Below are 24964 nucleotides of genomic sequence, written 5' to 3' on the forward strand. Positions count from 1 at the left end.
TCACCCATCTCAGGGGAAGGAAAAGCTCTTTCATACTCTTTGTTGTTTTTCAACATACTTCCATGTTCCGCATCTTAGGGGCTAATGAACAAGTTGCAATTGATATTCTATTGGCACAGGAAAAAGCAGGTGAAGTTTGTGGTGGTGTGTTAGCAATCGTGAATAATGATAATGAACCAATGAAATGTTTTCAAGTCCCCGTATTCTGATAAATAATGCTAGTAGATGCATCTTGAAATACTGTTCTGGGAATGTTTATCTAAAGAACAGATATTAAATTCTATGATTTAAAAGTACAAGAACTGCTGTCTGCTTTGTATGAAAGACAATGGCTTTCTGACAATCTGAGCTGAAGAGCATTTCCTTCTGATACTTTCAGTGACATGGAGCAAGAGGCTTGCAAAAAAAAGAAAAGAAATAACACAACAGTAAACTTTTATTAAATCAAACAATACTTTTCACATTTTTCCTTGAAATACTGTCAGTGAGGGTGAGAGCTAGGTGAAAAGTATGCTTTCTGTGTTACGGGAATGTCACTATGCCCACAGTCTTCTGAAGCAATATGTGCATGTGCAGCATAGAGCTGCTCCTTGACCAAACTGCGTGTAGTTGCTGCTGTACCTTAGGTCAGGTTTTGGACCAGCATTTTGGAGAACAAAATTCTTATGTGGGGCATTTCAGTAATGAAAAGTAGAAAAGAAAGGAAGCCGTGGAGTAAACTCTGATTAGAAGGGAGGAAACAAATCTATGGAGTAAAATACAGGCTGTCTACCTTTGGGGAAGTATAGTGGAGTCTTAGTCTAACTGCTGTAATTTTAAGTTTTAATTCATGAGATACGTGGTGATAGATTTAATGTAAGGAATGATAATCAAATATATTTAGAAGAGTAGCTACACTTCCTAGGAAAAAGATTGCAAACAAAACCAGAGTCTAATTGACATGTCTGTAATTTGTAATTTGAAACTACGTTTCTCTCGGCAGAATCAGGGCAACAAATAAGGTTTTGCATGGAGCGAGATGGAATAATTAAATCCTAAGAAATTAGACAGACACTGAGTTAATCTTCGTGCAAGTTTGGGAGATGCAGTCCAGGCTCTGAAACAAATTTAAAGGTTCTTCTCAGGCCAAGGACATCATCCAACTCCAGTGCAGTGATTAATAACTTCCAGCGTGCTCTGGGTGGACTGGAAGCCTTGGAAGGATTAGAGGACTCTGGCTTTTGAAGGAGTTGTGAAATTGTTTGATCTCACTGGAAAGTTGTTATGAAACATTGAAATAGCTACCAACTGTCTACCTGCATGTGACTCTGTAGTTAGGCCATGGCGACTTTATTTGAAAAACCATGCCTTGAATTAATGGTATGCTGTCCAGAGTTTTGCAGTATGCTTTGGGAATGTAAGATTTTCTTCCCTTAAACATACAAAAGTAATTAAATAACTGTGTAAGCAAGTAAACTTCCATAATTTGTTTGGGCTTGAAATATTCAGGTAATTTAAAGAGGCTGCTGATAATAATAAGAGTGATGAAGAAATACTCCAAGGAGCAAGGTTTTTCAGAGAAGGAAAAATCAGAATATGAATTAAAACATTTTGCTTCTATCATGAAAGCTTTTATCATGGAGATTGTTAGAGTGGAATCCCTGAAGATTCTGTAAGTGGAACACACAGTTTACGTCATTATTTCTGACTCTAGAAAAAAGACAACACAGTAAGGCCAAATCTGCAGATGGCACGTATAGCTGCAGATAGTCAAGATTAATAACCAAAAGCATTTATGCAGTGTGTGCTTCCTGTACAGGGCAATGGTTGAATTTCACTGTAAAGATCTCTGTTCTGCCTCGTGCTGAAAATGTAAATATTTGTAATTATGAATTTAGAGCATTATAGCATTAACTCACACATACAGCTTTTTGCTATAATAGGGGATCAGTCCTTTGGTTGATCCTTTCCATTTTGCCAACGAGAGGTGTCATTTTAGTCCTGAGAAATAATGAGACTGGCAGATTATTAGGCTCATTATGAAAACAAATCAAACAGCCTATGAGATGGAGAAGGAGCTGAAATTAAACTATGCAGCAGTCATCACTCCTGATGGTAAACTGGAAACAATTATTTAATAGTATAATAGCCCTCCCTATGAGCAGTGGGCATCAATCCTAGTCATACCTTTTAAACATTAAAAAAAAAAAAAAAGTTCAGGAAATAATGAAAGTAAGGAAAAACTAAATTGGGGAAGGTTACTGCCTATAGTTTTGGGTGAGCAGTGAATAGAGTACTGCTTACAGCTTCTTTAAGCACGTCAAATACTGCTGCTAAACTTTGTCCTAACATAAGAAGAAAAGAATGCATGTATTGGAAAGGAAAAAAGTAACGATGAACAGTATCTGTACTTACTCAGTTTACAGGTGAGTACAAGAGTTTTAGAGCATTGGTTTTGCTTTTTAAATGAAAAAGATATGGAAAATATGCAGTTAGATGAGAACTATTGTACATGCAATCATTCATGTTTTAGGCCATGTGAAGTCAACACTCTTTAGTGTTGGCCTGGGGGGATTTTGGAGTCACAAGGCTGGCTATTTGGTATTGTCAATTACTATTGCCCAATATCCATGTAGTATTTGGAAGAGATTTAACCATCATTTCAAATTCAGAACTGTAATCCCAGTTAGAAAGAGAGATCCCTGTAACCTGCATGTCTTCATTATACACAGAGCTGAAAATTGAGAAGTGATAAGACAGGATTATCTTCTGGTTTTACCTAGCAGCAAAGATGATAGTGAGGAGGACCCTTATGGCGCTGAAGCCAGCTTAGGTCTGCCTGGTAGTAGAGCATGCATATGTGAAGACGTAGTCTGAATCCAAGATCTGCCAAGTCTGTTGTAGAAGAGCTGAATGTTCAGTTGGGTGCATATATCATGCAACTCCAGTCATTATCAAGCAGAGCAACTTGTAATTTTTACATTTGTGCTCATGCTGAGAGCCTTCAAAATCCTAAACTGTTACAAAATACATAGTAAAGATAAAAACCATACATCCTTCCTTATCCATCATTAGCCACATTATTCTTTAAGACTAAAGTTTAAAGATGGCAATGTTATTTTTGTCTCCATAAATACTGGCAATTCTTCTTGGCCTACGTTGGATAGAATGGGGGAGCCAGCTGCTCAGCTGCCCACAGCAGAGAAGTACTTTAGCCAGCAGATCCTGTTGGAACAGGAGGTGTTTCTGGGGAGAGATGCTATTTGAGCTGAACCTGTACTGTTTCCTCTATCCATACGTTTGAATTAACTTCTGCTTATTAAACATCTGTAATATTTTCCTCCTAATCAAAACATTCTCTGACTTTGGTTTGATCTTACATCCAAACAAATGTATAGCTCTTGGTATATTACCGGAATAAATACAGTTCTGTATCTTTCTAATATGTGTATTCCCTATGTAGAGAATATTGATTCCAACTGATGCTGTTAAATGTAGTTTCAGTGTCCCAGATGGGTCGCTAGTGGGAGTATATTGCTAAGCAAGTAAAAACAGCAAAACAATAGGAAATTCTTCACAACAGGACTTGTGACAGTGCAAGATACCATTTGAATTACCATTTTTCACATTTAGTTAAAAGTTAAACCAGTACAAAGCCCAATCCAATTTAGAAATTGATTAAGTTGTGTTTTCAATTAAAACAAAATGCACTTCCCCAAATTGTCCTTTCCCCTGAGACACTGCTGCCTCTGTTGTCTCATATCCCACCTCCTCTCTTCCGCTAACTGTGCTGCTGCCTCAATCTCTGCTCCCTTATCTGCAGAGCAAGGAGCTTCTGGCAGGCGATGGGGAGTTTGTGGACTTGCTGCCTGAGTGCTTGCTAGAAGTATATTTTCAGAAAACAGAGGTCTCTCTTAAGAGATGATGGAAAGTGCTATTCTCAAGCACTGCATTTCAAGTCTTTTGAAGGAAGGCATTGTTTTGGATGTGTTTTGTTTTGTTTTGTTTCTTAATTAAATGAAATGCTTTGAGTTTGATTTCATAAAAAAGAGTTGATGCAGTTTCCTCATGTTGCCCTCGATTACAGTATTTGTATACTAACACTTTCCCTTTTTTCCCTCATTCCTGAAAGAATATTGAAATAATATTTTTATTCCATCACTGTTAATAAATTTGTTCTTCTAAATAGTTCTTCTATATTTGGTAAAGCAGTTAAACATCGTGTATTTATGGAACAAAGAACAAACACTGACAGAACTGATCCTTTATGAGAATGTGGAAGAACTCAGTGATGCAGCTTTAGGGTGCGATGCAAAGCCCATCAGTCAGTGGAACTGTTTTCCACTGCTCTGTGGACTCTGGCTGAAACTTAACTCATGACCAGAATGAGTCATTTGACACAATTTTGTTCCACAAATGACCAGAATTGCAATGACCCAGGACTAGAAACTGGGAGCTGACATAAACTGAATAAGTGATCCCCCCAGAAATTTGAAATAATGATTGTTTGCCAATTAGATGCAAGACTGAGCAAATCTCACACTGCGGTTTGAATTTACCTGCAGTATGTTGCCAGATATGTTTTAATTCTAAGCAGTTAGATGCTAATGCACAAACTGTAATTCAGTAACTTCTCTTTCTGGGATGGACAGGATCTGCTAAACATGCTTTCTCCTCTAATAAGCTGGGGGTCGATCATTTTTGTTTTGCAGGCTTAGTTTCAGACATACATTTCAGCAACTACAGCAGCTACCTAAAATCTTCTGTGCACTGCTGCCTGCAAGAGGGAGCAGTGCTGAAGGTAGGCAGCAGCTGCTGGGCGGCACCTGTGTGAACTGCAACTGAGCACTGAATTGATTTTACCTGTTTATTTTATCCGTCCCTCTGTGAAATACCTTTCTATTTTATATACCAACAGTCTGGCTGGAAAAGGTTAAGGAAGTAATTCAGCAAGGTAATTATGTATGTAGTTTTAAGTTAAAAATCACCATTTTGAGAAATGTGTAGCAAGCATGAAAATACCATCAGCAGTATGTTTGTTTAACTGAAGAAAAGTACTTACACTTTGGTGTGCATTTCTTTTAGGGAACAAAGCAGATGCTTTAAAACCTGGGATAAAAACGGAGACTTCTGATCACCTCTGTGCCATGAAACATACTTCAAACACTACTAAAAATTGCTCCTTATTAAAACAATATACGGCTTCCTCCCCTTTTAAGGTGGATAGTTTACATCCTTATTCATCGTTAGCACATAAGCCTGGCATAACAGCAGTGACTAATATTCAACAAGATTTTTCAGTTCCCTACGGGTATTTCGAATGCAGTAGTAAGCAACCTCACGTGACACCTTATATTAATTGTAACAACTTTGATGTGTCTGTCAAAGATTATACTGGAATTTTGCTGAATGATAAGATGAACGGTGTGCCGCCAATTCTTCCAGAGGTCACTGCTCCAGGCCCCCCAGCCCACAAAGATCCCCCGCCCAGTATACTTGAACATCAGCCAGACAAGCAGAATTGTCAGCCTCAGTCAGACAGTTCTCCTTCTTCACAGATGATCAGCTCTTGTGATTTGTCAGTACCGTTAAGCTCTCCAGCAAAGGACGCAGTTGGAAATGAAGCTGACTGTTCCCACAGGTGCCCGGTGGAAAAGGGTAGCTCCCATCGAGAACAGATGTGTGATTTTGACTGCATTGACGAAAAGCAAAACAGTGCACTGGGACAACCGACTGATTCTGAAGAAAAAGCTGAGGAAATGTGGTCAGACAGCGAGCACAATTTTTTGGATGATGACATCGGCGGCGTAGCTGTGGCACCTTCTCATGGTTCTATCCTAATCGAATGTGCGCGACGTGAACTCCATGCTACCACACCTATTAAAAAACCCAACCGCAATCATCCCACGCGGATCTCCTTAGTTTTCTACCAACACAAAAATTTAAATGAGCCAAAACATGGTTTAGCCATGTGGGAAGCAAAGATGGCTGAGAGGGCGAAAGAAAAAGAAAAAGAAGCAGAAAGAATAGGAACAGAGAATACTGAACTGAACTCCAGCAGCAGGAAAACAAAGCAAACAAGTGAAAACAGAGAGATTTTTTATGAAGACAATGAGTTCAACCAAATTCCATCACGCAGAGCATTAACAGTAACTAAAGATAACGTAATAACAGTATCTTCTTATGCCCTTACGAGAGTTGCAGGGCCTTACAACCATTGGGCATAGGCTTTAGTATCAAATGCCTCCTCTTGGTGCAGCGTTACGCAGTGTTTCTTTAAGGTGCTGTTAAAGAACAAGTCTTGTGTCGTTTACTATTTGCTCATCTCAACCATTTTAAGGCTGAGGTAAAAAAATAAAAAAAAAAAGGGGGGATTTCTTCTTAAACTGTGACTTTAACATTTGGTGGTGCTCAAGCACATTTTAAGCAAAAAAAAAAAAAAAAAAAAAGTTGTATAGTTTTAATACATTCTAAAAAAAGATTTTGTTTAGGTTATTAACCTTGATTGAAATCATTCAGTTTATTACCTTTAGGAATTTATATTTTGGTGCTTTAAATCAAGTCTGTTTACTACAAAAATCATTTATAGGGATTTTAACAGGTTCACATTTTATGGTGTTAAATCAAGTTATACAGTAATAGCTCTACACAGCTCTTGGTGCTTAACCACATCAAACAGTTAAAATAAATAAGCTGAATTATTACTTCATGGTGCCATTGCTTTAACAACTTCCAACCATTGCTATATAGTACAAATTGCAGAGAAACCTTTTAGAAAACCAATGATTCTTTTTCTCTAGATTTGTCCTTCCACATGAAATGAAGTTATTGGCAAAGATGGCTGGAAGTTGTTTTTAAGCTGTAAATATATATTTTAAAAGCACTTTCTATTTTTAAAATTAACTTGAAATAGTATAGTATAAGGATCATATTGTCTAAGGTTTGTGCATACTCTACAGAAGAAATCATTTTATTCTTGCTGTGTAGAGTTCCATATTGTTACAGCTGCAGTATGTATGCTAATAGTATGTGATTGTTTTTAGACTTGCCCTTTTTTGTGGAAGATTTTATTACATATAAACAACTTATAAAGTGCAGAAACATTTTATTATTTGAAAGAGAGTGTGCAAACATGAAATATGGAGACATCAATACGTGTGTTGCTATTGAGGAGTTACGATTTTTGTTTTTTTAAAGGCAGCATTTGTTACGATTTCTTTGAGCAATAAGTGCATAAATCTCATTCATTTGGAACATTATAAGTTAACGTGACAACCAAATGTTCCTAAGACCTCAGGGGTAGAATTGTTTTGGGATAAAGAATACCCCCTAGAGTTGCCTTATTCTATTCTGAAAAAAATATATATTAATTTGAGGAAAATATAAAGGAAGTGTTGAAAAAGAATAACATTTCTAATATTTAACAGCAAATTTTTCATTGAGAAAACCCATCTGCAGTGTTCACCAGCTAAGTTCAGTTTTTTTACAAAAATGTTTTGTAAATTTCTAAGTGATTTATACATTTTGAGTAGAAAAGGTTGTATTCTTCCTTCCAAGCATATGAATTTTGTTTTCCGGTTCTCTTGGAAAAGTGTCATATCATGAAATGAGTATTTGCCAAGCCAGAGAGAAAACAGGCACTCCATTGCTTTTAAATGCTGTAGCATCCCACTCTTCTTTCTGATTCTCCTCTCCTATGTATTTCCTTTTAAAACTTATTTATTTAAACAAATTACCAAATGACAATGTTAGCTAAGGACTGACCTCATCCTGCAACTTCCTCCATGAGAACAGTTCCACGTAGCCGTACCTGCCAGTCCGAGCGAGGAGTGCTGCTCAAGCCAGGCCTCCTCTCCTGGCTGAGAGCTGCAGGATCAGGGCCCAGAGACAAAGCTGTACCTTACGTCTGCCTCAGAGTCCTCCCGGCTGGGTAAACCCATGGGCTTAACGAGGTTAGAGTTCTCCAGTGTGAAAGTATACTAATAATATACTTGATGTTATTATGCTGTAGTGGTGCTGTAACAGAGGAACATGAATTTTCTAGGTCTCCTTTATTTAAAATCTAGACAAGGTGCTTTTTCCTTGAAAAGTTGAACTGTAAATGGAATGTTTACAGTTTTGGTACGAAAAGTACTTAAATGGTATTTTTAACATATAGTGCCAGTTAGGACCTTGGTGATACAAATACTTAAATACGGCCGTAGATCATTGAGACTGTTCTCCTGTATAAATGTGTACACACGTAGTGTTTGCAGGAGCAAGGTCTGAAGTAGCAATCACTATATAATGACCTGGGGTTCAATTGCACAGATTCCTGTCGAAGTTAACAAAAATATTGATGGCAGAAGATGGCTGAATTGAACCCATTCTTTGTATCTTAAGTAAAATTTGTAAAAACCGGGTATGCTGCAAATCTTAGTTCAGAGCTTAATATTAGTTCAAATAGAGGATATGAAGGGATTGTAAATAATAATAAAACAAAAACAATATTACACCATCATTTTGTACCAGCAGTTTTATGCTTCTTGACTACGTAATATACAGTATACATCAAATCATTATGGTATTTTGTGTGCCTTAGATTTCCATTTTGAAACTCGTATATTTTTAGTGAGCCTAAGACTAGTAAGAACTCCAGCTGTCCATACAGGAAGTAGTGCTGTATGTTCTGTAGCTATTCCATTCACATATTTGCTATCTGGAAACCCTTGTCCAAGACCGTGAACAATCATGTACAGGACATACTAGTTGATTGGTTTCACTGCTAGTGCTGATGGCTTTAATTTGTGTAATACAAATTGAAAATACCATTCAGCACTCCTATATGAGTAACAACTTTTCTACACAAAACAATGTTGCAGAGCCATCTACTTATCGTTAGAAATGTTCCAATTGTTGAAGTGGATCAGTTTCACTTGAATCGCCCCCAATAAATGTCCAGGTTTAACTTATGTATTACTAGAAACTTCAAGATGAAAACGTTCCATTTAAAAACCAGCAGTTTCCCTCAAAGAAATGAGAAAGAAGTGAAAGGTAGATCTGAAAGGATACCTCCAAACATAGCTCGTGGCAAGTCACTGCTCAAGTGACGGCACCAGTAGAATTTCAGCAAGTTCAGATCTACCTTATTTAAAATGGCAGTTTTGAGAGAAAAGTTTATCTTAACACAATAGTAATGCTATTAACTGATAGGTGCTAAAACTCAGAGTTACTACTTATTAAGATTACTTATATGAGAAATATATATCATCTGTACAATAGGTGCTCTTTCCTCGATTGTCTGTAATGTAACTACTTTCTCAGTGTGTATCTAACAGGCAGGTTAGCTGGCCACTTCTGTTTCCTGCTGTGACACATAGCAGGTTGTGGTTTAAGAAGTTAGTATTTTCTATTGCTGTACTGCGGTGTGAGAAATACAACCATTTACTGTTTTTACAACTGTGTGCTATTTATTGTAACATTTCAGAATATTTATCAGCCTTGTATACAAACTATGGTTTTTGGGTTGTTTTTGTTTTGTTTTTGTTTTTGTTTTTTTGAGAAAGGTTATCATTTTTATTACAGTATTTGTCTGTTAAGATTTGTAAATCTGTGGGTGTATTGCTTTCCTTCACAGCCCACATCCCCACACTGCCACTTGCAATTTGCTCTTACCCCATAACAAAGTCCTTCCAGGATGGCTGGATCAGAAACGGGATCCAAAGTTAATGTAGATGGCTAGGCCAGGCCCACAGACTGTGCTTGGTTTCTAACAGCTGGCATTGTTCCTGGTGGGAAAAAAAAAAACAAAATGGATTCAGGTGTGGGCTGCTGGTGGGATGTGGTTGCCTTTGGATCCTTTTTCACAGTTCTCTAGCAACAACTGTCGAGACCCAACGTGGGACACATTTGATTTTCTGGGAGAGATGTTTCTCATCCCTTTCCCCATTGGGTCCAGGACCACCACCCCACCTTTACTGTGAAGAAGTGAGGAGAGAGTAGTGCTTCCTGCAGGAGCCAGTTCTGTGCGAGACACTGAGTCCCTCGTGGGTTACTGCAGTCATGCCAGACTAAATACTGAATTTAACCCAAAGAGGTTCTTCGTGTTACTGTTTGTAACATGCCATCTTGCATTACAGAACACAGCAAAAATAATTTCTACAAATATTTTAGTCACAAGATCCAAAAAGCTTTGTAAGAACTTACAGATATTAGTGACCTTCTGGCTGTAACAGTTGTATGCAGTTTTACTTTTTTTTTTGCAAGGACTTTCCAAGCTAACTCTTTTACTTAGGAATAACTGCTATTAAAAGTCTGACCTATGACAGTACATGTCTATATTTAGAACAGTAAATAACTGTAGTATCTATAGTAACACTTTATGATAAGCATGGGTAAATTACGACTTTGTTAGTACTAAAGATAATCCGTAACATACAACTGTTTGGATTTGGCTTTTTGAAAATGCCCTTCTAATATCATTGCAGCATTACTCTAAATTTGATGGGTTAAATTTGGATCTCATTTGGGTCATTGCTGCAGCCCTGTTGACTGCAATGTAGATGGATATGGGTAGAGTTGACCAAAGTCTGTGCCAACTCAGACCCTTGCAACACTTCCACAATGAATAGCTCTTGCAAGGACGGATGCAGAGAGATTTGGAACCAATGTACTTCCTGTAAAATGCAGAGGTTACATTGTTTGTAGCTCCGGAAGTAATTCCTGGTCTGTAGAGACAGTACCTTCACCTTGAGTTTCACATGTGAGCAGATCTCTTTCAGACCTGTTTTGGGATTAAGTTCTTGTCAGCTTTTTAGACTTTTCTTATTTGATAGATTATCCAATGACAAATTTTAATTGAAACCCGCTTAGTAAAATTACATCTTCATGATTTTACATTTAAGACTTGTGGTTCCATCTTGTTCTTTAATTTCCTATAAATTCCTCTCTTTGAAATCACCTCATTTTATCAAGTAGTCATCAGCTTTATAATCTTTTCTTGGAACTATATGTATGATTACTCTCTTCTACTTCCCCCTCCCCACGCCCCCCATAACTTAGGCTAACAGGAAGAAATAACCACACCTTCACATATACAAAAACCAAAATTGCGTGTCTGCTTCTGACTTGCTATATGTAACTACAGTTGTATTCATTCAGTGTTAAGTGAACTCTCTTTCAGGTCCACTGTGGCCATTAAAATTCAAAGTGAGGTCTTTGTGATGCATCTTCCATAAAACTGTTGGTGTTTTATTTCTTCTGTGTGAAAAATGTCTGCCCAGCTGTGCCCTGTGATCAGCTCTCTTAAGTAATTTAGGGATAAAGAACAGTCCAATCACATGTGGAAATACTGTTTGGCTTTCTTAATTTTTTCAGGCCATTTGACTTTCAGGAGAAAGTGAGAAGGAATATCTTACTTAAAAAAAAAAAAACAAAACAACACAACTGCAGAGAAAGCTTGTGTTGACTGTTGTGACACCATGGTACTGCACTGCAATCTGCATTGCAGCACAGTTTCTAACCAGTAAAAGGACGTGTCGTGTCCCCACAGCTGTGGATGCATGAACGCATTCATCCGCTTCCATAGTTCTTCTGGGGACAGTAATTGTTGCTTTGTTCTCTGCCTGAGTATATTTGTTTGTTTAAGGAACAATAACAGAAAGCAAAAAACAAAGAGGAGGGGAGAGTGTTGGTCAGTGTGTGTAGTCAGCCATAGGCAAATAGGTAGTGGGTACAGTACTTCTGAAATGGCCTTTTCTGTTCACATGGTGTGGTTGCTGGGGTACTTCTTTACACTGACCCTTATTTTGGTGCCTCTAATTTTAAATACAAAAGCTTTTCAAAGTCCATGTTACATTTATGTCCTTCTTTAACATGAAATAGAGAAGCTGCTTAGTGGAAAAGTACACAAATTGGTTTTGGTGTCTTCTGCCATGATCTGATCCTTAGTCAGCTTTCACAAGTTGTCCACGTGGTGCTTGAGTATGTTGCTGCAAAATGTAGAGATTTACCTTTGAGGTTTTCTCAGAGACCAAGGATTTCTAATAGTAATGTCTACTCAGGTGCCAGTAAACATAGAGGTCATTTTTTTCTTCTAAATCTTTGAAAATTGATTTAATGTGTATTTTATCATTGTCCAATTGAAACACTTTTAGTCATGTCCAAAGAGTGAGCTAATTTTTTTTCTTAACACTTTACATACCTGCTTGCTAAATTTAGACAGTTCTCATGGTAATGCTGTGTTATTTCCCTGAGGAACACTTCATGTGATCAGTGTCAATGGGTAGGCACTGCTTTCTGCCCTATACAGACAGCACCAAGTACTACAGGCAGCTTTCTCATCCCATGGTCTCTTTATGGATCATCTGTTGCCACAAGCTGTCGGCCCTAGATGATGTTATAATCAGCTGCCAAATGCTTCAAGCACTTCCAGCTGCTCCAGAAGTCCTTCCTATCACTCTGCAGATCTGCTTTAGTACTCAGCAGCAGGAGTGCAGATGTCAGCCTGCCCATGCAAACTCCCCCACCTGCTACTGCTTTGTATGTTAGTCATCCAGCCTTCATCTCAGGAATATCATAAGAATTTATTATTCTTGTGACTGTTCCAAACTCTGTTTTCTTCATTCACCTTTTATTCTGTATAAGGTAGTTCTATTCTTCTAAATTCATGTTTTGTCTTAGAGAATTCATAATATTGCAGTTGGATACTTTTTCATTCCAAGGAAGAAAGACATTTCAGAATCTTTCACCCATCAATGTTTTCTTGCTTTTTACATATTTTTCCAGTTAACTTCAGATCTCTTGCTGTAGTTGTTATGCTGTTGTTATGCGTGCAGGCAGCTAAAAAAACCCTTTGCTCACAGCCCTCACTCTCTAGAGTGGCAGATTTTTCTTCCCGTTGCTAGCATGTCTGTGAAGTGAGCCCTCTTTTCTTCCAAGTTACTCTACCAACTCTGTCCAGGCCCTCACACAAGGTCTGGCAGACCTTGCACCATCATAAGAGGAGTATTTCTTTACATCTTGCAGCTATTTTCTTGTGCAGAGGTTAGTTATCATCCTTGTGAGAAACCCTAGTATTGTGCAAGTGACATGCCTTAACTGCCAGGACTGCTTGGAAAAAATAAGTTGAACAATAGATTTTTTTTTTTGGTACTTTCTCTGTAACAGCAAGTGGAACTGATTGAGCTTGAGCAGAAAATAATTACATAGTGACTGCCTTTTATAAAAGGGTTATAGGGATGTTGCCATTGTCTTTCTGAGATTCAAAGGCTTTAGGATTTTTTTTCCAACCCAGTTCCCCAGTTCATCCCACTGTTATTTATGCTGATTCACCACGTATTTGTGACTTCAGCTTGTAAAGATGAAGATGCTTCTTAATGCTCTTTTCTGAATTCTTCTAAAACAGCATATTTTCTTTTTTCTACTGGACCATTATATATGTCATTTTTCGTGGACAGTTATATAAAAATGCTAGAATCTTCCAACAGTGTACTTGCAGTGAGTGCAAGATTAGGTGCTAAATGACTTACATGAAAGTGACTTGCTCTGTATGGTGTGACAACGCTGTATTTACCACTTTGCACACCCTTGCAGCTTTCCTCATAAAACGAGAAGATACAGGCTGTAGATCTGAAAAACCTACACCTGTAAGTTTAGACAGATTTGTCAGCTAACCTACAGAGAGTTACCAGTTTCAGCAGATGAACTGAATTCCAAAGAAGTGCTGCTGCAGAGGTGTGAGGGAACAGCGAGTTTGATGTTCAGTATTGCAATTGTTGCCACGGAACATTTTAATGCTGTTGTGGAAAGTTTTGTGATCTTATTGATATTTTACATGTATGTCTGTAGTTTTATTATGTTGTAATGGAAAAGGGTCTAGGATCTGGGAATCTTTTTTTAAATTAAGAATGAAGGATTTGATTCTCCTTTATACCACTGTCCTTTGCACCATGTTAAAAGGACAGAGAGACTGTAAATGGATGCCCACTGAGCTTACATCCTTTGGAGAACCCCATTATACTGAGTGTGGTTAAAAGGTCATTAGTATAAATTGAAACTGTTACCCACAGATGTGTACAACTATGGGAAATCGATGTCTTGATAGCCCTATTTTGTACATACTGGCCATTAACATCCAGATTGTTCTCAGCTTAGAAATACAGGCTGAAAAGAAATTTCTCTGACCTGTTTTGTAATGAATATTTAAAAAATTTGTTTACATTGGCTGTGCATTTCCCAACCTTGTCTACAAAGAGAATGTGATAGATTTGTACCTCAAAATAATGACCTGGCCAGAAATCACATGGAATTGTCAACAAGACTATTTCTAAGCTTAGACAGTTTTTCTTAAAATGCTTCCTTGCTTTTATTGTATTTGAACCTTTTACACAGTTACATAAAATGGGGTTGTGAGAGTGTACCGCAGTCCATGCCTTTCTGACTTAGTCCCCAGCAGGGTGTGTGGTGCTGTGTGATGTTGCCATGCTGGGATAAGTTTTGAGAAACAAAGCTAAAAGCCAACGTTCTCTGAGTCCCCACTGTGTGGCACTGAAACTGCTGGCACTGCCCTGCTTGCTTGTGACATACAGAGCTTCCCTTGCTGCCAGTGGCAATGCCATCCCACCTACCCTTGTGACAAATATTTCTCTTTCAAAAAGATTTGAAGAAAAAAAACCTTATATTTTCATTTTTTTAATTTCTAAAGTGCAGTGATACTGCAGAGCCTAACAAAAAGAGATTCCGTGCTAACTTTGTGGATGCCAGATCCATGCGACAGAAAAGGCAGTGTCTGAACATCACAAATCTCTTGTCCTGTGAACAAAAAACAACTGCAGGCAAGAAAAGCAAATATCAACACCAACACCACTGAAAGAAACCCAGTTCTAACCAATACAAACACTGAGATGTTTTCAACTTCAACAATTAATCAGTCTAAGGCAATTTGTTCGGTTTAGAAGAGACAGCTCTTCATAATGTGACAGTATTATACCAGGTCATAAATGTTGTTCAAAATCTGCTATCATAAAAGCATTTCTTTTTAAGGACACACTGTACCAAAATGTTATGGCTAATGAATTCTTTCCTGATTTAAAAAATCAAAAGATTAACAGTATGAAAAAAAAAAAAAGAAAAAAAAAAAAGTCAGTATTTTCTGTCTTCTGTCCTTCTTCCTATCTCTTTCCCTGTTTTTCTTTCTCTCTTTCCTTGGGATGCATTTGATATTTATTTTTCAACTTCGAGGTTTTGCATTATTTCATTTAACAACCTACTGTATTTAGATCTGAAACATAACTTTTATAAAGCAAAAGATGATGTACAGGGAGAAAAAAATCAGAAAGAAAAAGCACTTCATTATGTCACCGTATCTACAGGAAAAAGTGTAAAAATTACTTCTTTTCTCAAGAAATATTTGGGGCCTGATTCTTTCCTAGTATAACTGAGCATAGCTTCATGAGAGTGGTGGAGCTCTGAAGAGTTACACTAGCTGAGAAACTGAACCTTACAATCTTTGCAGACAAGGGGACCCTTACCAGCAGTACTTGAAGACTTGTGAGTTGTGACTGCATGTTACTTGAAAGATCTAATTAAGCTACGTTTTTTGGTGCAAGCAGTTGTTGTACATGATTTCATGTTTATGTAGCAAGATGCATTGAAATGTTGATACTAGTATTGAAACATACATGTAAAAATTGTTGTTGTGGAAATTGTCTGTTCTGTTCTATTTTTCTTGTGTGTCTCATCTGTTTAGAACGTAAACTTTCATTTTTTTTATTGTCCTAACTGAATAAGGCTAAATGAATACTGTAATTGAAAATATATTTTAAATCTTGTCATGAGTTTTTAAAAAGACTATTACAAATTGTATCATTCCTGATTACACAGAACTTTGTGGGTGGTTTTAAATAAATTTTATACTTCTATTTTGCACTTAGTCGTCTAATTTTTCTTTCCTGAAGTGAAACATAAACATTCTTGTAAAATGCTTTGAGAGGGGGAAAAAAAGCTGTTTTCCCAATACAAAACAGGACAAAATCATACTGAAGTAACTGAAGATTGAAAATTTATACCCTACAACTTAGAGCGAAGTTAATGCTCTTCTTCATAATGCAGAATAAAAGTTATACACTTATTTGTGTGTGTGTATATAAATACCGAAATGTATATATGCATCTATAATGTATAACCTATTGTTTAGCATTTAAAACACGTATATCACTCAGCTGTCTGGTTCCCTCTGTTGTTTGACTGCCTTTCCTTACCTGCCACACTGTTCTGTCCCACGCAGGGCCATACAGTAATAGAAGCTGTCAGAAAATCCTGGAACTGAAAATCTGAAAAGAACAAAACAGTTTGTGATGATCATACAAACAGTGACTCGCTATCCTACCTGCTTTATCTGGCAGAGGAAACTTATGGGGATCATTACTGCAGCTCTCTTTGGTTCCCATCCAGTGGATGGAGTCCAGTTTTTATTTGCTTCAGCTCAGAGATTATGTTATTTTTTTCTCAAGACAAAACAGACTGTGGCTCTAGACAGTTTATTATGTAACATTTCAGTGTAGAACAATATGGGGGAGAAATTCTGTTTTTAAATCTGAAGGAGGAAAACAACTCTGAATGTTTGCATTTGCTTCTTTTCCTTTCCGAATAAACGTAATAGCAAAAATTATCTGTCAGCACAGTAGCCTTCCAGATAACTTGACTCTCCCAGAGGGCAGAAAAATGCTGCTATCCTCAGGTTCCAGTAACTCCCTAGCAATGTAAAATACATTACATGGCACAGCACGTCAAGTCCCTGGGAACTGAATATGGTAATCCAATAGGAAGGCCTTTACCCTGCTGTGTAATTTGTTGTGCTTTTAGAGGATAATCATTAATGGGTTTTCATAGCAACAGATCTCCCAAACTGCCCCAGTCCTTCTCCAAACAGTACTATCAAGCCTTTCAAGCAGTACGCATTCCTTGGTTTGATATTAGAGCCAGCATCTGTATAGCACAGGTGTCTAAGAATGCACAGGGAGCTTTGAATGGTACTGAAGACTTAGGAGCAGACCCAAGAACACGAGGGACAGACATGGTTGAGGAGCAACATTTTCCAGCTACTTTTCAGGTACTGCCAGCCAGCTGCATCTTGCCATGTCCTGGCATTGCTGCCACCCAGCTTGTTTCCTGTTAGAGCTAACTTTCTTTGTGTTATAGAGCATATTAACTACAGAGATCTTAAAACGCAGCTTCCACCCAGAGCTTGTGCGAACAAAACCAAACCTTGCCGTCTGTTTTTGCACAATGATGACTCTGACTCCCTTCATCTGAAAAATTCCTTCGGGAAAATGAAGGACCGGGAAAATGAAATCCTGTGTTTCTATGGCAGATTCTAACTCCCTTCCCTCATAGCAGGAAGCCTTGTTAGGGTCAATCTGAGTCACAGCTGCTCTGAATTCCAAATGGTGAGATCTGTTGGGCTGTTGTAAATTACTCTCTTCACGAAGGGCAAGAGGCTGTAAGTGGCACAGGTGTGCCATCACTTAACCACCCTCACCACAGGCTGCAGCTCTTGAGAGAGCTGGCTAGCAACATAGTCAAGGGAAAAAATAAAAGGAGGGAGTCTTCTCTCTGCTAAGGGCACGTCAGAAAGCCTTGCAAGTGCCAGAGGTTTTGCATCTCCCTGAGGAATAAGGGCAAGCATTCCCTTCGAATGAAATGTCTACTGCCTGATCAAAGTGAGTGCAAACCAGAGCCTAAGTCCTTCTCCTTTGCTCCCTCACGCTGAAAGAGGTGCTGCTGGAGGCTGGTGCTGCACAGGCAAGTTCTGAGCATGTTCGCTGTTCTTCCTGTGAATTGCAGCCTGTGTGGCCCATAGCAAGCTAGACCTCTGAATCTCTGCACTGTGCTGCACCACACTGTGTCTGCCTGTCCTTCAGATCAAAGGCCTTTGCCTTGCTGTGGGAGGAGGCTAAATACTGTGGGCAGTACTGGCAGGTGAGATCCTTCTGATTGAAGTCAAATGTTAACCAGTTAGATATAAAGCAAGTCATAAGATTTGACTTTAGTTAAGACATTACTTTACTCTTAAAAGATGTGGCTACACTTTTCCAAAAGAGATTTCCCCCTTTTGCAAGAGCGCGTTTCTCTGGAATTTCAGCACTAACTATGATTATCCAAAACAACTTTCAAAAATGTCCTTCTAATGTATCTTTTTAATCATAGGAACACTGTCTGTTTTGCTTTAATTTTGAAGTGTCAGGTGGGGTTGTTCATAAGAAAAATATTGGGAGAAGATATTTAGTTGCTTATTTAAGATAACTGACAGAGCATTGGTTCAGCTGAATGAAAGCCAGCCTCTCACAGACTGACAAAACAGCTGCAAACACAGACCTCGCAGATCTGTGTGTGGGATCTGAGTGTGGCACTGAAATGGCAACACAGCAGCCACTGGACTGCTGGTGAGCCGCCCTTCTAACACGGCGCAGAGCTGGCATTTCAGCTGCACTTCACCTGGCCAATGCTGTCAGTCTACTCTCTCCTCTCATTTCCTCAGATCACCCTCTAAATGTTAAGAGTTTCATTTTCTTATTGTTGCAGAAACACGTTCAGCTCATGATGTTTATATAACTGCAGAGGCAGCCAGCAGCTACAGCTTTGGTAACAGCTGGGCTCTGTTGAATAGCACCTCCTCTGTGCTGCTGCTGCCACGCTACAGCAGCTCTGTAAAAGGCATTCTTCATTTCCACCTAAAGAGCCCCCTTCTTCCTGGGGGCAGCACTACCATATTAACAGACTAATTTTTATACATCATTTTTACCTGATTTCAATTTTTTCTCAGCACCATTTCTCTGAATGTTATTATTTCATAATTTAACTCTAGCTGTGGACACGGCTATGTCACAATGGAAATGCCTTCAGCTGTGCTAGGCATGTTTGTGAATGGAGCCAGCCTTGTTTGCAACCCTATCGAAGCAACAGTAACAAACCTGTTGTGGTGTGTCTTCGGAAACTATTTGTATGAACTGTATCACCCACATTGCAGGGTGAAGTATTGAGAACTGAGTTCTATTTACATAATTCTGCAAAATTCCAGCAGCCATTATGTGCCTATCTGAGAGAGAATTCCAGGTAGTTCCTGCAGAGCTGACTGGGTTTCCTCAGCAAAAGCATGCTGCAGCCCCTGTGCCAGGAGTGATGCTGGACACTCCACTGAGGCTAAATTAAAGCTATTAACACCAACTAGCCTTAATAAAAGGGTGGGGGTTTGTGGTTTTTGCTTGCTTTTTTGTTTGTTTCTTTTTCTTTTTCATGCCTGAGAAAAGCAGCCATTGCATTTACCTTCTAAGTTCAGTGTCTAACACCACATGGGGAGTTAGAGGGTTTTCTTTCCAGAAACATGCTGCAGATGAGATGTGGTAGAAAACCAGCATTGTGCTGGCTTTTCTTAGTACTTTAAGACTTTTATGAGTCATTTCTTAACTCAGAACGATGAATGTTCACACCAGAATTTACAAACAAAGCACTCAGTAGTAGTCCTAATTCTAGAAGGTGGACCTTTTACAGACTCACCTCCTACTGTTTTGGCAACGTGAATAAATGAGGACCAAGAGATAAGATTCTCTTCGTTGAGCTCCCTGAAAACATGATCTCTAGTTGTTTTACTGATTTGCTGCCTATTCCCTTAGGCAGTGAACTTTACCAATTAAATGCACTGTGTGTGATGATCCTTGTGCTCCTGGTGTGTATTAACTTCAAAATAATTAAAAGTTGTTTTATTATCTACACCAATCCATATTACTACAGTACATCTATAGTAATTCACACTTTGTCAGAAATCTGTTCTCAACTTCTTTAACTTTGTCCCATTACAACAGACCATAAAAACCTTTTTCTCTTTGCCTTGGGACTCTTAAAAACAAGCAAACACATACAGAATGTTATCTGCAATCCACTAAATCCAGTCAGGTTGATTTAATTTGATGATGTCCCCCTCGTGATTTTGAGGGGTCATGCCAGTTCCGAAACACCTTTGCCAAATCCTCTCTAAAGCAGGGAAAGACTTACAACAGGTGATTTTGTGCAAGAAAAAGCCTGTCAGTCTCTCTAAGGGTTCTAGACTACAAATGACTCCTGCAATTTGAGCACCAAAAAAGCCACTAACTGAACCATTGTTATTATCAGATATTACTGGATATCTGCAAAGGTAAAAATGTTCAGTTCTCCTAACTACATAGCACGGATACAGTCAAAACTGATTATTTTTCTGACCAAAGATAAGCCTCTTACACATCCCTTTCAATGTTTTTCTTTCACAGTTTGCACCTGAAGTATCTCAGATTAGTTCTACATGATGCAGGAAAATATCACGGTATCCCTTATGCTGCTGCATAGTGACAGCTGGTTGATAAGTATGTTATATAAGTTATTAAGTTATTTTTTATGAAGTCCACTATTTAACAACTGTTCAGCCATAATGTATTTATTATGGCATGTAACTCTCTATAAAATATCAATAATGTACAGTGATTTATTGTAGAGTAATACTGAAGCAGCCTGTGGTAGTGCAGATAGTGCCTCTGAAGCATATGGTTTATTGTGTCCTTAAAACAACCTCAACCCTGCCCATATTTTCAAAGGAAAGATGAAGTGTTATAACAGTTTCTTGTTTCATTTTATTACAAAAATAGGACTTCTGCTTTTCTAAGGCTGTCAGGTACAACTTATTTCTCAAGACACTGACAGTTATTGTTTGCAGCTGATACCCAGTGACTCCATTAGACAGCAAAAGCCCCACAGCAAATGTTCTATTTTGTGGTAATCTCATGATACAATCACAGGAAGGAGATATCTCAGGGGTCCTTTGAAGATAGGAAGGATTTACTTAATGACAAGTATATCATTATTTTTCTGTGGCTTCAACTTCTCAGAGATCTGAAGTTGGAGTCGTTTGTTTCACTAAGGTCAAATGTTTGTATCTCTAACATCAATTATAGGACTTATTTGTGTATGTGTGTCTTCCTTCACTTGACGGTGAGATACTGCACTAAATAAGAACACAGTGTGGCAAATGCTGATAGATATAAACATCAGTGCAGGTGTAAAACTTATAGCATATGCAGAACCAGCACAGCTTCACAGTCCCTGGGCTGATGGGGAAACCCCTCTATCTCAAAGCACGTCACACGTGAGGGTTTTGAACAACCAGCAACCTGCTCATTAGAGACCTGTGATATCCACATCTAAATCTGCTCTGGTTACACTCGATACCAAGATCAGCATGCTTCTCCTTGTGTGTTTGTGATTTTTGGTGCATTGGTTGTTCCTTCTGTACTGCTGAATCAGTAAGGCTGCCTGCTGTTGTCACAGTGGAAAATGTATTTCAATGATTGTGCTGTGACATACAAAGAGGTGTTGTTTCTGAGAGCTCTTTTATTGTGGATTCTTAAGAACTACAACCAGAAAACTGTTAGTTTTAAACACTTTGCAATTCACTGTTTCCCATTTAAACTGTTCCTTGTCATAACACCACGCTTTATCTTGCAGAAATGATGCAAACCCCAAGAAAATCAAAAGGAGTCATAAGTATACTCTACAGGGCAATGGCAGTATTTGCCAGCTATGGCTGCAATATGCATACATGGAAAGGAGAAAATACATGAAGCCATCCTCTACTTTAGGATGAGCTTCTAAGGTTTTCTCTGAGAGCATCACAAGGAGTTAGGCACCCTCAGATTGAAAGGCCCTGGCCTCAAGGGCTGAAGAATAGAGCTACTTTGTAACATTCTGATATTTTCTGACAAATTTCTGCTTTATAAAATGTTGCCACTCTCCTTTCCATTTATAGTATTAAATAGAACCTTTTCACCTCTAAATCCTGTTTTTGGGTCAAAGAGTACAGATCCTTAGTCAAGGCAACTGAATTTGATGTAGCTACGTCAGGAAGAGACAAAAGTAATATTTAAAATGCAGAAATACTTAAATATGAAGAACCATGCTGATGGTCAAAAGCATTTAAACTTCTGTGTAAGCTCCAAGGCAGCTGTGTCTTTGTGTATTACTAAATACGAAATGCTGAGAGGAATTGATGTGGCGGTCTCCTTTTTCTCTAGCTACCCTCCTGCAGCACAACGCAGCCCGCTGCCCCTCCAGGACAGCCCGCTTCGTGTTGCTGTCCCTCAAGATCTCGTTTTGCCCTCCAGCTCTGAGTAACACCCTGCATGCGTCAAAGTAAACTGGCTTGAAAACGCGCTATTTGCGATGATGATAAAAGACGGATGAGAGATGAGCGTTGCCCTCACACTACTTACTGCAATGGTTTCTAACTGCAAATTGCCCCAGAGCAGCTCCCTGGGCAGCCTGCTTTCTGCCACCTCATGCGCTGCCGTCACCCCGCAGGCGTGAAGCTGCCGTACGCGCCCGTGAGACGGCTCTCCTTTCTGCTGCTCTCTCAAGTGGCTTTGCCGGGCACGAATGCGGCCGGGCTGCCGGGACAAGCGTCTGGCGATGCGCTGATACACGCCAGCGGAGAAGGGACAAAGGGAACGAGCCCAACACCTCTGTACACCGCAGGGGAGGCGCTGCCCAGACCGCAGTAGCCGTTCCGCCCGCAAGATGGTGGCCCGCCGGGGTCGGCCCGCCTCAGCCAAGATGGCGCTCGACACCTCCCCGCCTCACAGTCCCGCTCGCGGCGGGCCGGGCGCGCGCCCAACTGCCGGCTCGGCTCCGCCCCGCGCCTGCGCGCCGGGTGCCCCCCGCCCCGTACGGGAGGAGGCCGTGACGTCAGCAGCGTGCGCCGCTGCTCGGCACCGCCCACGGGAGTGCACGCGCCTGCGCGGTGTGGGCGAACGGAGGTGCGGGCGGCGCGGAGGGGCCGGCGATGGCCGCGATCGGGCGGTGCTCAGGTACCGGCGTGGGGCGGGCCGGGCCGGGCCGGGCCGCGGGGGGAACCGGGGCCGCGGTGGGCGCGTGGAACGGTGCCGGTGGTCGGGGGAGGAAGAGGAGGAGGAAGAGGAGGAGGAGCGGTGGGGGGGAGGGTAGGCAGGCGGGCGGGCGTGCGGCCGCTTCCCGCCCGGGCCGTGCCGTGGCCCTGTGGCCCGGGCTCGGCGTGCGGGGCCGGCCGTGCCGAGACGGCGTTTTGTTGGCGCCGCTTTCTTCTCCTTTGTACTTCTGGCTTTGCCTTAGTTAAAAATCTCCTCGTGGCGAAGAAGCGGCGGCGGGCTTTCCCCGAGGCTGTGCCGCACCGTGCGGGGGCCGCCGTTCCGCGCCCCCCCCTTCCCGCCCGTGGCTCCGGGAGCGCCGCGCTGCTTTGCGGCCCGGCCCGCCCGCGGCGGCTCTCCGGCGGCAGTTTGTGTTTCCCGCGGTGCCGCGTGCTGGCGGGCACTGAGCGCGTTTCTTTTTCTTTTTCTTCTTCTTTTGTTTACGTGTGTTTCAAAGCTCGCAGCTGCGCTCTGTTCTCGTAGGTTGCGGTTCCAGAAGCTAGGCGCCGGGAGCTTTGCCTTTCGCCATGGCTCAGTTCGGAGGACAGAAGAACCCTCCGTGGGCCACCCAGTTTACAGCCACCGCCGTGTCCCAGCCAGGTCAGTGACTGCACGGCATCTACGCCGGGCTCCCACGGGCGCGCAGCCCCGAGAGGTGGCAGCGTTCTGTATGAACGGCTCGTGCTGGCAGCTTCCCACACCGTACAGATGCTTAAAGATATTGACTTAATATCGGCTGCTCCGTGAGGGGGATGAGTAAAATCGCAGATGGATTTCTATTGATTCTCAGGGTTAGTAAACAAGGTATCGAGTTATTCCATATCCAGTGGTGTGTAAATCACACCATGCTGCTCCATGTTAAGTAATGTCAGCCCCAGTAAGGCACTGCTGTTCTTGAATTGCTGCCAGAGTTTCATTTCCAGGGCAGCCTAAATTGGTGCTTACAAAGTAATTCATCTTATTAATACAGAAGGCATGCTTTGTGCAGTGAAGATGTCTGTGAAGTTTGCTACTTGGTGGGGAGCAGCTGTATATATGTGTGTGTCTGCATGTATATCTGTATATATTTAATGCCAACCTAGAACCCAGAGATATCTCCCTGCTGGTAACGGGGTGTCCTTTTGCTTTACCTGAGAGGCCTCTTTGCTTGCAGCACGGTATTTTTGAAAACCTAATAAGCTATATTTTTCCTCATTTCTCTGAATAACTCATGCTTACCTCATTCAAGTGGTGCCACTCCTCTGAGAAGTTGCTTACCAATGGGCAAGGGCAGCTGTAGCGAGCATGGGAGAGACAGATAATGCCTTTGGTTGTGGTGTCTGACTTGGTGCCACCTTGGAGCAATTGAAGGACAGCAGCCTCGGGGCTGGGGCCTTCTCAGCAGCCAGTGCATCAGGGAGGTGGGTACAAGGCTGGCCTGAGGGCTGGCTCCATGCTTCTATGGAGGGAAGGCCACACAAACCTGGAGGGAGTAGCTGGCAGTCATCTTACATCCCCCAAGGTGAGGACTAGAAGGGGCCCTGGGCAGACGGTGGGTGGAAGGTGGGCACTGGAGGCACAACCTGACTTCTGATCCCTAGTCCTGTTCCTGCAGCTCTACCCTTTGGCTAGCCTGCTTCTCAGCCTCCTTCCATTAAATGAAGTGCAGAATTTAATTGGGATAGGACCATCAGTTGCTGCTGTGTGAGGTGTTCCACCAGTTAAATGAGGACAGGGAATCTCCAGGGATTTTCAGCTGTTCATCTAATCCAGGAACACCTGATGCTAACATAACAGCCACTGAAGACTAATGTTTAATTGCAATTCTGCCACCTTCTTGCAGTGTTTCCACTGTCCTTCATGATCACTTGAAAGCATTTAGCTCCTTACATCGCTCTCTGTGGTCCCTTCCTGTTCCTGCTGCTATATACAGTTGCCACGTCTGTGTCCTCTGTCGTTCTTGTCTTTATTACTGACTCCAGTCACTGGGATACTGCCACCCTGCTCCATTTATAGTGCTCATGTACACAGAGTTCCCTTTTTTATTGGCTGTCCTGATTTGTAAC

The 24964-nt window shown here is 40.7% G+C and overlaps 2 protein-coding genes and 1 long non-coding RNA gene across 13 annotated transcripts in view; 2 read left to right on the forward strand and 1 right to left on the reverse strand.

Moving 5' to 3' along the window:
* Nucleotides 1–15885, forward strand: part of TET1 (tet methylcytosine dioxygenase 1) — a 75048-nt gene extending 59163 nt beyond the window's left edge. For all 6 annotated transcript variants that reach the window (XM_085229292.1, XM_085229293.1, XM_085229294.1 and 3 more), the window contains one exon: nucleotides 5065–15885. In XM_085229292.1, coding sequence (XP_085085418.1) covers nucleotides 5065–6206 — 1142 coding nt within the window. In that variant the 3' untranslated portion in view covers nucleotides 6207–15885. The remainder of the gene's footprint in view (nucleotides 1–5064) is intronic.
* LOC116216880 (uncharacterized) lies at nucleotides 419–22701 on the reverse strand. The gene is made up of 3 exons (XR_014884681.1): nucleotides 22251–22701; nucleotides 16218–16289; nucleotides 419–9746 (listed from the first exon to the last, which is right to left on the reverse strand). It is a non-coding gene; the product is annotated as an uncharacterized LOC116216880 (long non-coding RNA).
* Nucleotides 22702–22707: 6 nt separating this feature from the next.
* CCAR1 (cell division cycle and apoptosis regulator 1) overlaps nucleotides 22708–24964 on the forward strand; it is a 28687-nt gene continuing 26430 nt past the window's right edge. For 5 of the 6 annotated variants that reach the window (XM_085229299.1, XM_085229302.1, XM_085229303.1 and 2 more), the window contains exons 1-2: nucleotides 22708–22844; nucleotides 23403–23519. In XM_085229299.1, coding sequence (XP_085085425.1) covers nucleotides 23447–23519 — 73 coding nt within the window. In that variant the 5' untranslated portion in view covers nucleotides 22708–22844; nucleotides 23403–23446. Of the gene's footprint in view, nucleotides 22845–23383; nucleotides 23520–24964 lie in introns of those variants that run through there. The other variant, XM_010714281.4, reaches the window with a different exon arrangement.

Source organism: Meleagris gallopavo, chromosome 8 (assembly GCF_905368555.1).
Source record: "Meleagris gallopavo chromosome 8, MGAL_WU_HG_1.1, whole genome shotgun sequence".
NCBI classification, from domain to species: Eukaryota; Metazoa; Chordata; class Aves; order Galliformes; family Phasianidae; genus Meleagris; species Meleagris gallopavo.